The sequence below is a fragment of the Arabidopsis lyrata genome (genome assembly GCF_000004255.2).
Source record: "Arabidopsis lyrata subsp. lyrata unplaced genomic scaffold ARALYscaffold_6, whole genome shotgun sequence".
Lineage (NCBI taxonomy): Eukaryota > Viridiplantae > Streptophyta > Magnoliopsida > Brassicales > Brassicaceae > Arabidopsis > Arabidopsis lyrata.
In genome coordinates, this window is record NW_003302550.1 from 14382728 (window position 1) to 14402817 (window position 20090).

A 20090-nucleotide genomic window follows, 5' to 3' on the forward strand; every position below is an offset into this window, starting at 1 on the left:
CAAGTATCCAGAACCATGCACCTATGCTCAAGCCAAGAAAATAAAAGAATGGCTTGATGCAATGGAGATTGAAATAGATGCATTGGAGGAGACAAATACTTGGACAGTCTGCAGTCTACCTGATGGCAAGAAGCCTATTGGTTGCAAATGGGTTTTTAAAGTCAAGCTTATCGCAGATGGCAGTCTGGAGAGATTTAAAGCTCGTTTAGTAGCTAAAGGGTATGCACAAAAGGAAGGTTTGGATTATGGTGATACATTCTCCCCTGTAGCAAAGATGACAATAGGGAAAGTTCTTCTTTCAGTGTCAGCTACAAAGAATTGGAGTTTACACCAGTTAGACATTTCAAACGCATTTCTAATTAACGGGGATTTAGACGAGGAGATCTACATGAGTTTACCCCCAGGTTATTCACCAAAACAGGGAGGCTCTCTACCTGACAATGCTGTTCTAAAGCTAGAAAAATCCTTGTATGGATTAAAACAAGCATCCCGACAGTGGAACTTGAAGTTTAGCACAACATTGATGAATCTTGGTTTTAAGAAGTCTCAAGCTGATCATACACTCTTCACCCGCAGAAATGGTAACGTTTTCACAACACTTTTAGTGTATGTAGACGATATAGTGATTGCTGGGAATAATGAAGATGCTATTGCTCAGTTAAAGAAAGATTTAGCACAGTCCTTTAAACTCAGGGATTTAAGTCCTTTGAAGTATTTTTTGGGCTTAGAAATTTCTAGATCTAAGGAAGGAATCTCAGTATGCCAAAGGAAGTATACTTTGGAGTTATTAGAAGAAATTGGTTTGTTAGGCTGCAGGCCTTCTTCAATCCCAATGGAACCTAGTGTAAAGCTGACACAACATAGTGATGAACCGGAGCTCGAGAATCCAGAGACTTATAGGAGATTGGTTGGTAAATTGATGTATCTCACAATTACTAGACCTGATATAACATATGCTGTCAATAAGCTATGTCAGTTCTGATCTCCAAAGAATTCTCATCTCAAAGCAGCTCATAAGGTGGTTCATTACTTGAAAGGAACAGCTGGTTTGGGTTTATTTTACTCTTCCAAGTCTGATTTTTGTCTCACAGCTTACATTGATGCTGATTGGGGTTCATGTATTGACTCTAGGAGATCAACCTCGGGTTATTGTATGTTCCTAGGTGATTCTCTTGTGTCTTGGAAATCAAAGAAACAAGATATGGCCTCTGCTTCATCTGCAGAATATGAGTACAGGGCAATGGCTATGGCAAGTAAGGAAATTGCTTGGCTGGTGAAGTTGGTTGCAGAGTTTCAAATACCGCAAACCAAACCAGTCCCTATGTTATGTGACTCCACTGCTGCAATTCACATCGCCAATAACTCGGTCTTCCACGAGAGAACAAAACACATTGAGAATGATTGCCATATTACAAGAGATCGCATCGAACAAGGTTTGCTAAAGACTCTACATGTTACCACTACTTCTCAGCTTGCAAATGTTTTGACCAAGCCTTTGTTCCCTTCCTTATTCAACTCTCTTATTGGCAAGATGAGTCTTCTTTCCATATACGTCTCATCTTGAGGGAGGCTATTGGTATAGAGATATGGTTTGTGTAAACCGGGAATCAAAATGTGATAACCGGAACACTAGACTATAAATAGAAATCATCGTTGTAACAAACACTTTATGAGAAATAACGGAATCTTCACTTTCTTCTTCGTTTGTTCTTCGATTCTCTCATCAACTATTAAGTGGTATCAGAGCCAGGTTGGTATCAAAGTGGTATCTTCACTTTCTTCTTCGTTTGTTCTTCGATTCTCTTCACTTTCTTCTTCGTTTGTTCTTCGATTCTCTCGAAGGATGGAAGGAACTCCAATCGCGATCCTCGACAGATCCGGTGATTTTTTTGTTATGGAAGACAAAAATACTAGCGCATCTAAGTTTTATCGGTTTGAAAGATGAGCTAGTCGTGAAGCCTCTGACGTCACCTCTCACGGCGGAAGAGAAACAGGATCCAGAGAATCGAAAGAAGCGTGATACAGATGAAGCCGCAAGACTAAAGCGGTGTGATAAGGCCAAGAATGTGATATTTTCTGAATGTCGCGGATAAGGTCTTAAGAAAGATTGAGCTCTACGATACTGCAGCGGATCCGTGGGCTACCTGCAGTATCGCTACCTCAAAGAGTGTATACTCAATTGAATTTCTATACATTCAAGATGCAGGAGAACAAGAAACTTGATGATAAAATTGATGGTTTCTTGAAAATTGTAGCAGATCTGAATCATCTACAAATTGAAGTAACTGATGAGGTATAAGCTATTCTTCTATTAAGCTCACTGACTGCAAGATATAATGGCTTGGTTGAAACTATGAAGTACAGTAATAGTCGAGAAAAGCTAAGGCTAGATGATGCTCTAAAGAATATTGGGCCACAAGCCGAAAAAAAATTATGGCCTATAAACTACCTTAAAAACAAAAATAAAAATTAATTGAAAGGATTGGGATTGAGAGAATCGAACCTCCCACCTCTAATTACCAAACCTCTATACTTAACCAACATAGCTACATAAGATTTTAGTCAAAAATGGGGCCGAAAACTTATATATTTATGGAGGGCCGCAAGCATGTGCTTCACATGCTTTCCTCAAGAGCCGGCTCAGTTATGGTAGCAGCGAGGGATAAAGAAAGAGAGTTGTCTCTAGCTGAAGGTCATTTTGCAAGAGGTAGGCAAGAAGGAAGCTATAACAATCAGGCTAATAAAGGCAAAGGAAGAGTTATCTCAGTGTCAATACAGATCTGGTAACTTTATTGGTTATGCTATGTACTCCTCTTCTTATTTTTATTTCTTTTTTTTTTTTAATGTTTCTTCACCAATGAAAAGTTTAGGATGTTCTTCAAATCCAATATCCCTTATATATTAATTGAAAAACAAAAATTATATGTACAAATAATCTACTATACATTTTTGCAACACTTTTTGGGGTTCCTAATCGGGTCAAATTTTGTTTAATTTTGACCCGGAAATCTTCAATCGGATCTTTCCTTATTTTTAACAAAACTAAAAAACGAAAATTAATCAATAAAATCTAAAAAATATATATTTTCTCAACTAATTACTATACCTAAACTCTTTATTTATGGCATATTCTCTACAATTTTTATAGATATAGAAATCAAATATGATTATTTAATGCTAATATAACAAATTTGAACTAATTTCCTAAAACCTCTCTACCTAATTAAAACATAAATATATGATTCTCATTTCACTTTTATATGATCTTATATTTATATTATTTTGAACTATTATAAAATATATATACTTAATAAAAAAATTCGATTTTAATTATGCATATGCTATGATTCAAATTTTTTAAAACGGACATATATTACTCAATCGATGAAGAAAAAAGTATGTGTACAATCTATATTAACATTTTTGAAAAACAAATTTGCGCGTTTAATCAGCTCGTATTTTTTTTTTTACTCTGACCCGGAATTGAGTCATTCAGATATTTTCTTAATTTCTACAATTATCTAAAACGGAACAATATACCACGGTGAAATCTTAAAATTAACAAATCGAAATACAATTATTTAGTATTTTAATATACATTTTTAAAATATTTTTACGGGTTGGTCTAAAAACACACACTAATTTGAAAATATATATATATATTATAGAAACTATTTGAAAGCAAACTTTTAAATTGACTCGAATTATATGTCTTTTAAATAAAAGTGTTATTAAAAGAAATAACAAAATGATGTTTAATTTTACGGGACATGATTATATGGTGGGACGGGTCGGATTTGGATTGATATTAATACGGGATAATATATCACGGGTGAAATCCTGGGATTAACAAATCAAAATACAATTTTTTTTTTTTTGTCAAACATCAAAATACAATTATACAATTTTAAACACTAAACAAAACAAATACAACTTAAAATTTTCATTTTTAGTTACAACGCATGTGACTCGCAATGTACAACAAAAAATATTATATACAACAAATTCATCGGTTTATAAAAAAATAAAAAAAATCAAATAATTAACCCGCGGTGTACCGCGGGTAACAATCTAGTAATGTAAACAAAATTGTACTAATGTTAATAACCAATATTGGCAATTGGTGTTATTTATATCGAAATTACAATTAAGATAAAATAGTCACTAAAGGATACTTATCTCTACAAATTGCAGCATCTTAACATTTTTCTGTCAATAATAATGTAAGTACGGTATGCAACTAATATTATGAATTTGATAATCATTATAAATATCCACATTAATGAAAAATATTTGGGTTCACTCTTATATTAACCCCTATTTTTCTAACGAACCAGAATCTGCCACCTAATAAATATATAAAAAAAAATTAATTAGTAAGTTACATATCGGTTTGGGTTTATAAGAGTGGGTTAGTGTTTAGATTTTATAATTAAACGAGGTTACCTGTCGGTTTGGGTTTATAAAGAAGAGTTCAGGTTTAGATTTTACAATTAAACAAGGTTATATGTCGGTTTGGGTTTATAAGAGATGATTAGGGTTTATATTTTACAATTAAACCATGTTATATGTCGGATTGGATTTATAAAAGAGGATTAGAGTTTAGATTTTACAATTAAACAAGATTATATGTCCATTTCGGTTTATAAAAAGGGGTTAGGGTTTAGATTTTACAATTAAATGTGGTCAAATAATTGTTTCGGTTTTATAAAAGAGTGATTTGATTTGATTTTAAAATAAAATGCATTTAATTTTATTTTTAATTAGGTGGTAGATTCTGATTGGTTAGAGAAAAAGAGTTCACCCCTAAGGGTGAACCCAAAAAAAAAAATACATATATATATATATATATATATATATATATACATTTTTGGAAAAGATTTTGGTCAAAAAATCTTTTTACATTTTTGTATTTATACTATTAGTCCCTACAAAATCTATTTGACAAATATATTGTCCTAGGCAAATTTTACAAAGATACCTTAACTACATTTGATTAATTGTTAATTTCTTAAAATCTCTCTACTTAATTTAAACATAAATATATGATTCTTCTTTCACTTTTATTTGATCTTATATTTAAGTTTTTTTGAATTTATATAAATACATATAGTTAATAAAATATTAGATTTTTTTTGCATATGATGTGATTCAAATTTTAAAAAACGGACATATATTACTCAACCGCTGGAGAAAAAGATATGTATGCAATGTCCCACATTGCTTAAAAAATTGGGCAATGGTTCAAAGTCATACTATAAAAAGGATAAAAATGATTCTGAATACGAATAACCAGGAAGCATGATTTATCAGGCGTCCAAAATTAAAAGTATTATGCGGTTTACTCCGGTTCTTTATTTTAAAGAATTGAAACTTTTAAAAATTTTCAAAATATTATAAAATTTAAACTTTATTAAAATTTAAATGTTATAAATATTTAAACTTTTTAAAAAGTTAAACCTTAAAATATTTTTTAAATATTTATAATATTAAAAATTTTATGAAGTTTCAAATATTATAAATATTTGAACTGTATAAAAAGTTTAAATATTATAAATATCCGAACTGTATAAAAGATATTAACACGGGGCGGTATACTACGGGTGAAATCTTAGATATAACAATCAAAATACAATTATGAAGCTTGGGTAGATATTAAAAATTTTATGAAGTTTCAAATATTAAAAATAATTAAACTTTATAAGAAAATGACAAAATGATGTTTAATTTCATGCGATAGGGTTATATGGCGTGACGGGTTTGGGTCGATATTAATATGGAATGGTAAACTACGGGTGAAATCCTAGAATTAACAATCAAATTATAATTATAAAATTTTAAACACTAAACAAAACAAAAAATATTAACAAAACAAATACAACTTAAAATTTCAATTTTCTAAACCCTACAAGAAAATCTCTATGAGAAGATATTGTCCAAAGTCCAAACCAAATGTATAAAGATATGTTAACAATATATGCATCAAATCGATTTTATTGCAACTATCAACTCCTCCTTAATTTCAAAATTCTCCCTTTAATATATTTGTTTTGATTTTATAGAAACTAAAAACTACTATTCAAATTTGTATTTGCAGTATATTCCTAAAACAAATCGAATTCATTGATTTGATTCCATTATATTTTAGTTAAGTTTGCAAATAAATTTAGCAGTATTTATGGTTATTTTTTTTATATGTGGTATCAATTATTTCTTACTATAATTAAGTCTATTAATAATCCTTATGTTCTATTTTTTTTATACAAAATATCGGATCCATGCTAATCCATATTTAGTTTTTAATGATAAATACAAAAATCGTTAATATCATAACAAATTTAAGATTTTGCTAAATATTTTTGAAACAAATATAATTTATTTCAAGCCGATTTTTGTGGCTAAACCTAAGGGGGTGATTGGTGTGATGCTGTAAGGACTTTTACTACAATTAAAAGTATTAGCAGCCATGATTTATCCAACCACACTTTTACTTTATTTTTTATTCTTACAGTTTTAACATCCCCTTAATTCTCTCTAACTCTCTTTCCTTCTATTTTTTCTAAAGCCTCACAAACGTGACTTTCATTCTAGGCTGTATCATCCTTTTTTATTTATTATTTGGTAAATCCTTTTTATTTTGAGATAAAATATTCTTACAATTATAAAGTTATTAATTAAAATCTTAGAAATATCAAATTATAACCAAAAAAAAACAAAATATGAATAATGAAGAAAGTGGAACAAAATAACAGTATTAAAATTAAAATTACTTGAATATTTCAAAATTCTCCGTAATTGTTTAGATTCATTTTAAGAAAATATAATATTTATAAAATTGATATGTATCTATTAGTTTAAAAACATTCAAAATATATGTTTTACTATTAATAGTGAAAATCAATATAAAACAATAATACTCAATAAAAAAAATTATACACAAAATAAATTAGCACATAATAGTGGATCACTAATCATTCAAAAACTAGAGAAAATCATAAATTTTAAAGCATACCAATACAAAAGAATATTCCAACAAATTTAAAATTAAAATTACTACAACAAACTATTTTTAAAAGATCACCAACATCTATATATACATTTTTGGAGACATTTATGAAATAAATCCTAGAGTTCCAACTTATTTACGATCAAATGTCATTGACATTAATTATTTAAATTTTCAAAATTAAATCAAAGATATTAACATAAAAAATCATTTCCAAAAATCTTAACCTAATATATTAAGCATAACTAATCTTTGCCACAATTACATCCATATTCAATTCGATTTCCTTAAAAAATCTCACCAATCCCTACATTTAATTGTGGCCATTCAAATCTTAATCCAGTTTTTAATCTTCAATCTTGACCGTCGGTCATACGCAATTAATTCAGAAATCATTATTTAGAATTAATTATTATTAACTAAAATTTAAAAATATATATATATAATCAAACTTTTAAATGGACTCGAATTATATGTTTATTAAATAAAATATTATTAAAAATAACAAAATGATGTTTAATTTCACGGGACGGGGTTATATAGTGGGACGGGTTTGGATCGATATTAATACGGGACAGTATTAATATCACGGATGAAATCTTAAAATTAACAATTAAAATACAATTATACAATCTTAAACACTTAACAAAATAAACAATATTAAAAATACACTTTCAAATTTATTTTCTTAGTTAAAAAATTGACCTGCGGTACACCGCGGAGTAAAATCTAGTTATAAATACAATGACCAATGGAGTTTTAACTTGCAAATCCAACAAGTACTATGATTTCAAGTTTTTGCTCGTTTATCCCACTTCTTACTTATGCTTTTGGGTACTACATTTCTCCATTAAATAATAAATATAAATAAATTTATTTCTTTCAAATATTTATCTATTAGTTTCTTTTTTAACTGTTGTAATTTTTTTACTAATAAATCTTTTTGTTATGATATTAAAATAATATTCACAATTTTTATAGTCACAGCTTCTAAAGTAGTATTTACCAATTAGACTTTTAAAAATATTTTAAAGTTACAGCCATAGTTTTTACAGTCAAATTTTCTGCAGCAAAAAATTTACAGTAAAAGTCTATAGTAAAAGTCCTTACCAATCGGCCCCTAAATTATTAAAACTTTATCTCACTCTATAAATAAAGACATCATACATTTCACATCATCACGGTTGCATATCTTTTTCTATTATGTTCATTTTCTTACAAATCAATTCTTCAAATAGTTCTAATTTTCTTTGTTTTTATTTATGGCTTTAGTCGTATCCAATGGCTTCGAGATTTGGCTTTGGTTATTTGGTTTGTTTGTTCATTCTGGGATTAAAAAAAAAAACTGAATTTCTTTTGGGATAATGTGACTACTATTGATTTGTTGTGCTTACCATTGTGATTTAAGCAATTGTTTATGCCATGTGTTGATAATTACTTTATTTGTTTCGTGCAGGTGATGACGACGCATGCCTTGCTCTTGCTCATCAGTTATACAAAACTGACGATTTTATCTACATGATTATAAATATACAGCCACTTAATGGAAAAAAGAGGTTTGTTAAAACGATTTCTTATATTTGAGTTAAATGATTTGCTTTTTCTTTTTTGTTATTCATCATTTTGTCTTCTTTTTTTAGACGTGGTTATGATAGAGATGGTAAAGAGACATGGATATGTTGACGATCGAGTGCGAGAAAGGCGAGATATTAGCGACGGCCCGGATGCCAAAAGATTGATGGAATAAGAGATGGTAGAAGAACACCAAGATCTATTATTTTTAGTAATTTAGTAAATATATTGCATTTAGTTCAAATCTTTTTAATTTTTGGATTGGTGCAAGCTTAAACATGTATATTCTTTTCGGATATTTTCAAAATAAAGGTTAATGAAAAACCAAAAGCAATTCTTTAAAAGATATCTTAACCTAAATCCTCTTTAATTAATTAGTCATTAAACAAAATTTCTAATATTGTAAAAAAAATAATTGCGAAATTTGTAGTTTCTTTAAAACGATGTAATTTTATTTAATTTGTAAATATCACATCTATATGAGATAGTTCTACAAACTTATGATATTGTTGTAAGATAGTACTTATAATTTTTAAATTCTCTAAAAAACTGATAATATTAATAATATTTGAGTTCTAGAAAAATTTTCTATATATATATATATATATTATGGAACCATTTAAAAACAAACTTTTAAATTGACTCAAATTATATATCTTTTAAATAAAAGAATTTTTAAAAAGAAAAGTACCAAAATGATGTTTAATTTCACGGGACGGATTATATGGTGAAACGGATTTGGATCGATATTAATGCGGAATGATATACCATGGGTGAAATGCTAAAATTAACAATCAAAATATAATTATACAATCTTAAAAACTAAACGAAACACATAATATTAACAAAACAAATGCAACTTAAAATTTCTATTTTTAAAAAAAATATATTATCCCGCGGTAATCTCTAGTTGGTTTACATTTTTACATAAATTTTTTTTTAAAAAAAGTCTAAATAATATTTATTGAGATTAACAGCTCAAAGCCTAAAACTTCGATTTTTTTTCTAAGGAATTCGAATATGTTTTTTAAAAAATTGTTAAACCCTACGACTCTATTCCCTCCTAGAAATACGTACACTCTCTATATAACCTTCAATTCACCGCTTCACCAACCAAACATCTCATTAGTTGCCAAGCATTCTAATTTTTATTTTCTCACATCTTTTAATAGTGTTTTTGATTTGAAATCTTGTAAAGACATGTAAAAAATAAAGGTGAAATATGAAAATCATAAGATTTTGGAAACAATACCATGCTAATGTTAGTGAACTGTTGAAATTATATTAATTGGTGCTAAAATTAATTAGCGGACTAAAGCATGAGTTTCTTCTGCCTTGTAAAAGGGTGGCTCTATAACCCAATCTCAATTCTCAATTCTCAATTCTCAACACATGGTAAAAGGAAGCTTATGTTTTCAAAATATAAATGTCGATAGGATTCTGAAATTTATATTTTATCAACAATATTCTCCTAGGATTATAGAGTACAATAAACAATCGTGGCTGCTATACTTTCATGCTATTTATTTTTGGATGCTTATTGTAGTGTTTATACATATATCTCCTTTTGATTTAATATGGATTAAAATATTACTACATGTCTTCTTCTTTTTTCATAATAACTATTATGTGATCAACATTTATTACATATCCAATGATTATTTCTTCAAGTTACATTTTGGAGAACAAGTCCTATACATTTTTTTAATTACATTTTATAGTATATGAAGAGAAGAGACTTAAGAGATGAAATATGTTGCATGGAAGGCTTCCGTTTGGAAAGTAGGATCAATTTTTTTTTTTTTTAGTTCAATAGTTGTATTTGAATGATTTCATGTATCATATAATATTTTTATGATATCGTATAATTGATTTGTTGTTTTAAAAAAATCATTCATTTGGAGATTTAAATGATCTGAAATATAGTTTTTGTTGTACTCATGAGATAAAAGTGATATTATTATTCTTGAGAAAATTCCATAAAAATACACCAACTATGTATCTATTTCCACTAAAATACACAAATATTTTAGACGTAAATGAAAAAAATGTATATATATATATATTATATTAAAAGTTGATATATGTCATTTACCCTATGTACAGCACCAAATTATTTAAGTATATAAATTATTTAATAAGTTAACATGTTCTAAAATGGTATAATATATATAAATAATAGGGAAATATTAACAAATAGCCAAATTCTACACAAGAATTAAGAAACTAACGTTGTGTCAGTTTTCTTTAGAAAATAACTCTTTTTCTTGTGGGGGTAGGGATAAGATAAATACCAAATTATCCTTGTAAGTTATAGTAATTACAAGAACTTTGTCGCTGGATATAAAAAAATAAGACAAACAGAGATGGGTAATTTTAATGAATGACATGTATCAATTAAAAATGACACTAGATCTGAAAAAAAAAACATTAAAATGACTTGAAAGTTACGAAAACTATAGTGTTTTCAAAAAATATAGCTTGTCAAAGGAAACAATAGCATGCTATTTCAGAAAATATAGCGTGTTGAAAAATTATAGCGTGTTGAGAAATAATAGCATACCATTTAAAAACAAATAACATGTTATATGAAAGGTGGTGCCGGTGGCTATAGAGGTGGTGGTGGTCGTTACGGAAGTGGCAGTGATGGTTACAAAAGAAAGAGGTAGTAGATATTTCAAATATGGGTGGAGGCGGTGTTGTTGAGGTTTATATTGTAGTGGTGGTTTAAGAGGTGGCGGTTGGTGGTGTCGATACGATTCAACGGAAAAGACGGTGATGGTGGAGAAAGAAGACAAACAGATACAAGTAATTTTAATGAATGACATGTATCAAATAAAAATCACACTAGATCAAAAAGAAAAACATTGAATTGGCTTGAAATTTGTAAAAACTACAGTGTTTTCGAAAAATATAGCTTGTCAAATGAAACAATAGCATGCCATTTTAGAAAATATAGCGTGTTAAGAAAATATAGTGTGTTGAGAAACAATACCATGCTATTTAAAAACAAATAGCATGTCATATGAAAGGTGGTGACAGAGGCTATGAAGGTGGTGGTCGTCGTTACGGAGGTGGTAGTGATGGATACGAAAAAAAAAGTAGAAGAGATTTCAAATATGGGGGAACAAGGTGTTGTCGAGGTTTATACTGTAGTGGTGGTTTAAGAGGTGTCGGTTGGTGGATAAGACGTTGTTGTTGGTGGTGTCGCCTTCGATTGAGAAGAGAAAGAGGAAAAGATATTTCTATTTCGATGATAAAGATTTGATTATGGGTTTGGCTGTGTGGGCATCGTTGTGGTGAAGAAGACAAATGAGAAGAGAGTGGTTGAAAATGGATGGAGAGAAAAAAAAAAACAAAATTAAAAGAGAATAATGGAGAGAGAATATATAAAGGTTGCAAGTGTAATTTACATAGTCTCCCCGACAAAATACTATTGTTAAAGGTTAGTTTCTTTATTTTTTTCCATTTCATGGTTAGTTTATGCATATACCCTAAATAATATAACATATATTTAAATCTGAAATATAAATTTTTATAATTTCAAAGAATGTTTAAGGTTTTTTTCGGAGTTTTAAATGAATCTGAGAATTTAGAATTTAGAATTCAAGAATTGTGTCATGTACTGTAGCAAAAAATGTTTATAATTTCAAAGAATGTTTAAGGTTTTATTTATTTGGATTTCTCACAAATATTGTAATGATAATCTAAGAAATGTGACATGTACTGTAGCAAAACTTAGCAAAATTGCCACAAAGGCTTTACCATTTCCTAGACTGCCATAACTTATTTGAGAAATGTCAAAATTACCCTTCAACCAAATTCATTAAAAACCATTCTTTCTTTTTTTTCTCTCCCTCTCACTTACTTTTTTTTTTTGTTTTCTCGCTTCTTCTTCCCCTTATTCTTCTTTCTCTATCATCTCTCTCTTTCCTCTAAATAATGAATCTCAGATATAAAAAATTTCCAAATTTTGATCTTCTTCTTCTTATTCAAGTATGACCCAATTCAATTTTAAATAAATATTATTCACACTGTTTTCGGATTTTTAACGGTTCATCACGTTTTCGATCTAGGATTACATCGTCGGAGATTTATCGAGATAAAAAATCTGAGTCTGAATCTGGTTTGGAAAGTGGAAACGAATCTAAATCTGAGAAGGAAGATAAACGGGATCTGTTATATTTTGCACGTGGACAACATTTCTTGTCTACCAAAATTTTCGAAGTATGTCGTTTCGAATTCTTATCCACCAAAATTCTTCGAAATCTGTTGTTTGAAATGTAGACAAGATTTTTTGTCCACCAAATATCTTCTCAATCTGTTGTTTCAAACATGTACAACATTTGTTGTCTACCAACATTTTTCGAAATATATTGTTTCAAAGTCTTGTCCACGAAATATTTGATATTTAAATAAATATAAATTAATTAAAACCACAAATAAAAACAAGAAGTCACATAGGCACGTAGATATTGTGTACTCAACACATTCTCATCTTTTTCCTATTGTAATTATTTAAAACTAAGAAAAGTGATCCAGACGATTATGATGGATTTGTCGATCCATCGTAATTGCATTTGATCTAGCCGGGATATGGATTGACAAAAGTTCCATCATAATTGAATTTGATACAGCCAACCCAATTATTTTTTTTTTTGGACAAACCGATTGTTTTCACCACCACTTAAGATACCTTACAAGGAGGAATTACAACCAACAGTAAGTAAACTGTAACAAACATAGTAAGAAGCCAAACATACCATATAACAATGGTTAAAAGATAGATGGATAGGCGATACAAATCATAAGAATAACACAAAGGAAATCGAACAACAAGAACGATCTCCATAGATTCTTGAAAGACTGCATCCGTCGTAACCCGAGAGATTACATAATCTGCATCAAAGGCAGATAAAAGCTTCAGCCGGGAGGAGGATCCTTGCAATACCGACAACGCTTCGACATCCAAACCACTCCACATTGGAGGGAATTTTGGGAAGAGAAACTGCTCTGTTAAAGAGCTACCAGGGCACCAAATACCCAACATATCCAGATTCATCGGGGGAGGCCTTTCAACCTGCCACCAAGAAAGAGAAACCAAAATCACAGCACCAAAAGCCATAATGAATACAAAGAAACTGCATATTGCAGTAATAGATCGCACGCTTGCGAAATTTTGAATGGGAGGAGGGCAAACCAGAATCGAAGCCATACTGTACGTTACACAAGTATGGAACCATAGTCGATTCTGGGCTAGGGAAAGAGTAATGGATGCTCTCAGAACTGAGGGAGGAGAGATATCGTGTAAAACAGGTGTCAGGACAAGTGAATCGGAACCACTTGTATCAAAAGGATAACCAAAAATCTGGAAATAAACCAATTTCCATGGACTGCACGCAGCAGTAACTATCCGCAAGAATACGGGAAAGGGATCATCAGTAGATCCAAGAGGAGCAATGACGGGTAAAATCGATGCACAATGGCTCAGCTTTACGGTCACGCGGAAAAATAAACCCAATCTAGTCGACATACCTATGAAACCCGTGAAAGCCATGGCCTTTAAAATGATGGAGAGACTGGCGATGGGGTTAAAGCCCACTAAGGGATTCTTGGCCCATGCCCACTTCGAAGACACTGTGGAGGAGAGGCGGAACGAGCGGCTGGGAACGGAGGCAAGGGGAGCCGGAGACACGTCAGAACCAGATTGCAGGAACATGAGTCTTCTCGTCACAGGCCACAACGGCGGAGAAACAACATTACCAACAGCTTTGGCTTGAGAACCGACGGATAGGAGACAGATCTGGGAACAGGTCTGAAACCAGGGACTGCACACAGCAGTAAAGATTCGCAAAGAAGCGAAAGGGGAACCACCAAAAGAAGAAGCGGAAGAACCAAGATCTAGAACTGGATCCAAAGAAAGTGGAAGGTGGAAATGTGTAAAGGGAGGAGAGATGGGTGATGGATTGGAGATGGAGATTAGAACGAAGCAGGAGGGATGGTTAGGAGGATCGGGCGGGTCAGGAGGTTCAGGCAACGGAGGGTCGCCGTCGGCGGCAACGGCAGCCATGAAAAGAGCTAAGGAGGAATTAGGGTTTTCTCGAGTTTCGGGCCTCGGAGCTTTTTTTTTTTTTTTTTTTTTTGTTTTTTTATAAGAGTCAAAAACTCAAAATAAGAAAAATAAACCCGGACCAACTAATTGGACCGGTCCAACCAGCCGCCCGATGAAAATGCCAAGCGGGTGTCCGGTCTGGTTTTCAAAATCAATTTATCAATCATATATACACCAATTGGGTCTTTAGTTAGTGTTTGCAGCCTTGCAGGGCCAAATCAAATACAAAGTTTTATGTACACGAAAACACAATCATCTTCAGTACTTGGTCTTTAGTTAGTGTTGCAGGGCCTTCAAAGCAACTGTTTCTAAACTGAACTAAACACAAAGCTAGGAAAGAAACAGATTCTTTTAACAAAACTGGAGTTGTTGCATCTCTGGGTTTCCACAATTAATTCCCAATAAACATGTTTCGCCAACGAGATCAAATTAAACTTCTTTTAATCTTCTCTGACACGTTTCCTTGATGCTGAAGCAGGTTCATTGTGGGCCCCTGTTCGTGTCTCAAGATCAACTTCGACTTCTGCTGATGTACCGTTGCATTGCTTTGGTGATGCTTCTGGGGAAGAGCTCTTGTTCTCTTGTATCTTTTGTTGTTTCTCGAACATCATCTGTAGGTATCGGCCCTGTTTTTCAATCTGTAACTGCAGTGACCGTTGAATCTGGCATATAATTTAGACAAAATCAGATAATGTTCATGATATTTACGACTACTACTCTATCTAAGCTCAAATCAGGTAATGAAGGACAGTTTTTTAACATTTAGGCATGTAATATCATTACCTCGAGCTGCTCATGGAGACGTTTCTGCACTTCCATCTGTAATCGTAGAGCTTGTGTGATTTCAACGCTCCTGGAAAAGAAATAGTAACAAAATCATATAGTAAGAAATACATTACAAGTATTTAATCCTATTAGAATAAAAATTCTGAAGAATACGAAGAAAGATTCTTACGTTTTCATGTCAAGAGATTTGATATCTTCAATAGATGTCATATTCTTCTCTTGAGGTTCTCCTGTGCAAGAAAGAAACAAATTTATACAAACATATGTGCCCATTCGTAAGCTATTTGTCGACAGTTTAGGTTTTTCTAGAGAGTGACCAATTCTTTAGAGGCCTATGTGGTTTATAGCTCAGAAAATGTAGAGTAGTATTATGTTAAAGTACATGAAGTCCTTACCTGTAACTTCCGAAGTATCCGGTTTATATCTTGCCGTTCTGTATTTCTGTAGACAAAAGAGTTCAACGGAAAGACGGTAAGAAATGAGAAATTAGCTACGCTTAGCAGAGAAACAGTATGAGATGCAAAAACAAAAAAGCATATGGATAAGAACAAACCTGCAAATGGCTTTTTACATGATAAATGGTCAAGCCAGGGATATTCAAGAGCTTCAAAACAGCTTTAGGTGTGGCTCCTATGATCGAAATTATTGAACAATCAGTTCCACCGTTTACAATTAACAGCCTTGAGCAATTATTTTCAGGAACAAGAGAAGGAGAAGGCTTACGTACGTTCACTACCACCGAGCTGATTAACAGCTTCAACGAATGCCTCGTGAAGTTCTGGTGTCCAACGCATGCGTTGTTTAGATGTTGCTACACTAGATGATGAGTTTTTGCCACTGAGCTGGTCCTCTGATGAAACCACCTGTTGCTGCTGGTTGGCTTTTATCTCTTGCCTTCGAACATCCAAAAATGGTGTAGGTATCTGTTACCCAATTATGCAAAACACTGATTAAATGACATATGGACAACCAACAAACCTAGAGATCATATATGGCTAGAGAAACGGAACCTCTGAATTTGGATTGTGGGAACTTGAATCTCCAAGAAGTTCAGACCAATTTGGCTCTGAACCATCATCAACAGAAATCAACTGATCTGCCCACTCTTGCCATTCGCTTTTCTTATGGAGTTCCACGGATGAGTCCACCCTTACTCCGCTGCTCTCTGCTTGTACATTCTGAACAGGAACATGATCAGAGAAATCAAAGAACTCCGGAAGCGGATCTGTGAACTCTTGATGGTGATGATTAATCAACAAGGGGGGCTGAGCTTCCAAAGGGCAATCCTGCATAGCCAATCTTTCTCTTGGAACGATGGAAACAGGTGGCTGGTTTTGCAAATTCCTTCCATGAGGCGAGACAGCTGAAACATTGCAGAATCCAGAGGGAGAAGGAAACAAATACCCACCAGAATTTCCACCAGAGACAGACTGACAGGGTACAGGGTTATTCATCAGTTCCTGACCTGATGAAACCCAAAAAGAGTTAGGCAACTTGCGGTATCTCTCTTCTACAGTAGTATGAAGAGCTGAAAAAGATGAAGACATAGCGGTTGAATATCCGTAATCATTAGCCAGAGTCATAGCACAAGAGAAGTTTTGCAAAACACCACACAGTATCCTAATTCAGAGCTTTGCAAATGACTGAAACGAGAAATGAGACTCACATTCGGAAAGTTAATATACAGAATATAACTCTATGCAAAGGAGATGAACCATTGAATCAATTCCTCCACTAATTTCGATACTATCTTTTTCCACAGTCAAAAAACAATCTCTCAAGAATATTCCTCACTTTTTTGTTTTGCTTTAGATCACAAACTCTACTCTAAACCTGTTTCAGCTTTGAAGCAAGAGAAATCAAACATGGAGAGAATCTACATGTGGATAGTGAAAGGACATTACATAAGATATGGAATCAGTACTCAGAGAATGAAATTTACGTCCACTTTGGCAAAGTTAATCATGGCTTTTGATGAAAACAAAGAGACGTGTAAGAAAAAAGAGCCATCAATATTGAAAAACTCAAAGTACACAATAATGAGAATCCTTCAATTACCTATAGAAGAAACTCAGAATCAAAATTCACTAAAAAACTAAAAATTTACAATCATAAAGACAATTTCTAGGATCCAAAGCTAAATGGGTTTAACATAAACCGTCATCACAAAGTCAACATAAAAATCAGACCTTTTGATAGAAAATTTGATAACTTTACGCATTACTTCAAATCAAATTACAGAAAAAGTGAAGGGTTGATAAATTAGGATCAGAGAAACTAAAAGCTGAGAACTTTGAAATCAAATAACACAAAATCAAACCCAAATCAGCTAATCAAGTCCTTAATTCGAAGTTTAAACTAAAACCCAGATTAAGAATGATGAAACCCAAATCAAAGAGTAAATGGAATCGTCGAAAAGAATCTTACTTGACTCAGAGAACACAAGGGCCCTGATGATGATGAGTAATGAATGATTGTTTGATCAAAGAACACCTTTTTTCGTTTTTTAGTATTTGTTTTCTCGATTTCTTTTTGTTTTACTAAACCATGAGATATTGAGATTGATGAAGAGACGTATTTTGGCTTCTCCTTTTTACGTCTCTGTTGTTTCCAGCTTTTTTTTTTCCTTTATTTATGATGACCGTAGGATTTCCCACACGTGTAGTCTATCAACGGCTGATATTTTTGTGGAGCACGATAATTATGTTATCTGTACTGTAGAGGATCATAGCCTCACTGGTGGCTGTGCAAAGTGCAAAACGAAAAATTAAGGGGTTTATTTTAAGAGATAACTAGGATCGGACCCGCGGTTCACCGCGGGAGAATATTGATTTACATACGTTGATTTTAATATTGTGCGTATTTTTAATAGAACTAATCGTGTAGTGTACTTATACATATTCCTAATAACAAATTGTAAAAAAATATTAAATTGTTTATAATTAAACCAATCATATTAATTATGATTTACAAAATGGAATTTTGTGTTTTAGAATTCAAAAATTAGACGAATCATGGGAATTAAATAGGTCAAAAACCGCGGATCGAGCCCAAATCATCTCACTATTGGGCAGATTTGGGAAAATATATTAAACCCGCAAATAAGCGGGCCACATGGATTGATTCGCAGTGGGTCATCGGTTTTTATCCACGGGTTGGCGGATCAACCCGCATGATAGTATTTATTGATAAAAATATAATTTATTCAACATGTGGTAGTTTAAAAAACTTTTAATAAATGTAATTATAATATTTATAAATATAATGATATATAAGATTATTATCTCTAAATTTTTTCTAATTTATTTATTTTAGTAGAATTTTAAATTTTGGTTACTCTAAAATTATTTAAACAAAATTCACGGATAACCCCGCAAATCAGCATACATTCGCGCGACGGGTTTGTGTTTCATATATGCTACCCGCGGGTCGTGCGGACAGACTAACTACATGCCAAAATTTATTTTGCCTATTGCAAAACAGGCTTAATAGGATGAATCAACTCGTTTTGACAGCTCTAATGGAAATATTATTTAGTTATACAACACAATGGAGTTTGGACATAGGAATAATAGAATATGTATCTTATTTGTTAGATGAGAGACTAAAAGGTAAAATATAATGATTAAAAAATAAGTAATATTTTTCATGATTCACAAAATTTAATAAATATTTATCATCTTGTTGAATAATTCTAAAAATCATATTCAAGAAATCTTTATAATTTGAAAATTAAACTTATTTGGTAAGCTATAAGTATGAAAATACCATAATTTTGATTTAATCTAATTAAATTAAAATTAGTTAAATAGATTTCATATATATTTAATTTACATGACCAAAATAAAAAAAAAATCTTTTTAATTTATAAAATAGATGTGTTAGTTGTGATAAATTTTCTAGAAATCTCTAGAAGCAAGTAAGATATCTTTTAATTAATGATAACTGGCTAAAATAAGCAAAATTAATGAGAAAAACGTTGATTATTATGGAATTAGTTCCAAAAGTATATGAACAAATATATTATACGTAATTAATGTATAATATTGTTTGAAATATGATTTTATAATTATTTACCATAAGTACAATCAAATTTTATTTGATTTCTATAAACATTTGATTTTAGTTCGATTTTTCATTATTAATTCGAATTTATATTCCAAAATTTTTTCAAAGATCCGATTTCAGAACTTCGGGTCAATTTTCTGATTTTGACCCGACCCATTTACATTTGTACTTCTCTTTTAATAGTATAGAGATTAGCTCACAAGTAAAGATCTGGGATGAAATTAGTTTTTGATAAAATCTTGTAGGGGTCTAAAACAATTCTAGCATTAGTCCATCCTCTTTCCATATTTAGCCTCACACGCTTAGTAAACCGGCGAAGTTTTTTTTTGTTTCTTCCTAGACGAATATGACTGGTTTTGTAACGTGCATGCATGTACACAAATGTTAACAACGTTCTATCTACGTGGTTATATGTATACCAATATTACTAACGTTCTATATACGTGCTTACATGTATTTTAATGTTAATTACGCTCTATGTATGTGTTTACCTTGTATATACATCTATTTGACTTGTTAATAACGTTCGTTCTATATACTTGCTTA

The 20090-nt window shown here is 31.5% G+C and overlaps 2 protein-coding genes across 5 annotated transcripts; both read right to left on the reverse strand.

Annotated features, from left to right (window-relative positions):
- Positions 1–13338: 13338 nt before the first annotated feature.
- On the reverse strand, positions 13339–14725 carry LOC9308402. The gene is made up of 2 exons (XM_021022110.1): positions 14114–14725; positions 13339–13658 (listed from the first exon to the last, which is right to left on the reverse strand). Exons 1-2 carry the CDS (start codon positions 14646–14648, stop codon positions 13654–13656), a joined length of 540 nt encoding a protein of 179 aa, XP_020877769.1. The 5' UTR covers positions 14649–14725; the 3' UTR covers positions 13339–13653.
- A 107-nt stretch (positions 14726–14832) lies between these two features.
- Positions 14833–18047, reverse strand: LOC9310529 (protein PHR1-LIKE 1). 4 transcript variants are annotated; one of them, XM_021022109.1, is made up of 8 exons: positions 17904–18047; positions 16487–16941; positions 16204–16399; positions 16030–16106; positions 15872–15917; positions 15646–15706; positions 15474–15543; positions 14833–15352 (listed from the first exon to the last, which is right to left on the reverse strand). In XM_021022109.1, exons 2-8 carry the CDS (start codon positions 16928–16930, stop codon positions 15131–15133), a joined length of 1116 nt encoding a protein of 371 aa, XP_020877768.1. In that variant the 5' UTR covers positions 16931–16941; positions 17904–18047; the 3' UTR covers positions 14833–15130. The 4 variants fall into 4 exon arrangements, with proteins under 4 accessions (XP_020877768.1, XP_020877766.1, XP_020877767.1 ...); XM_021022107.1 differs by having other exon boundaries at positions 16487–17004; positions 17904–18046; XM_021022108.1 differs by lacking the exon at positions 17904–18047 and adding an exon at positions 17143–17872 and having other exon boundaries at positions 16487–17004.
- Positions 18048–20090: the final 2043 nt, after the last annotated feature.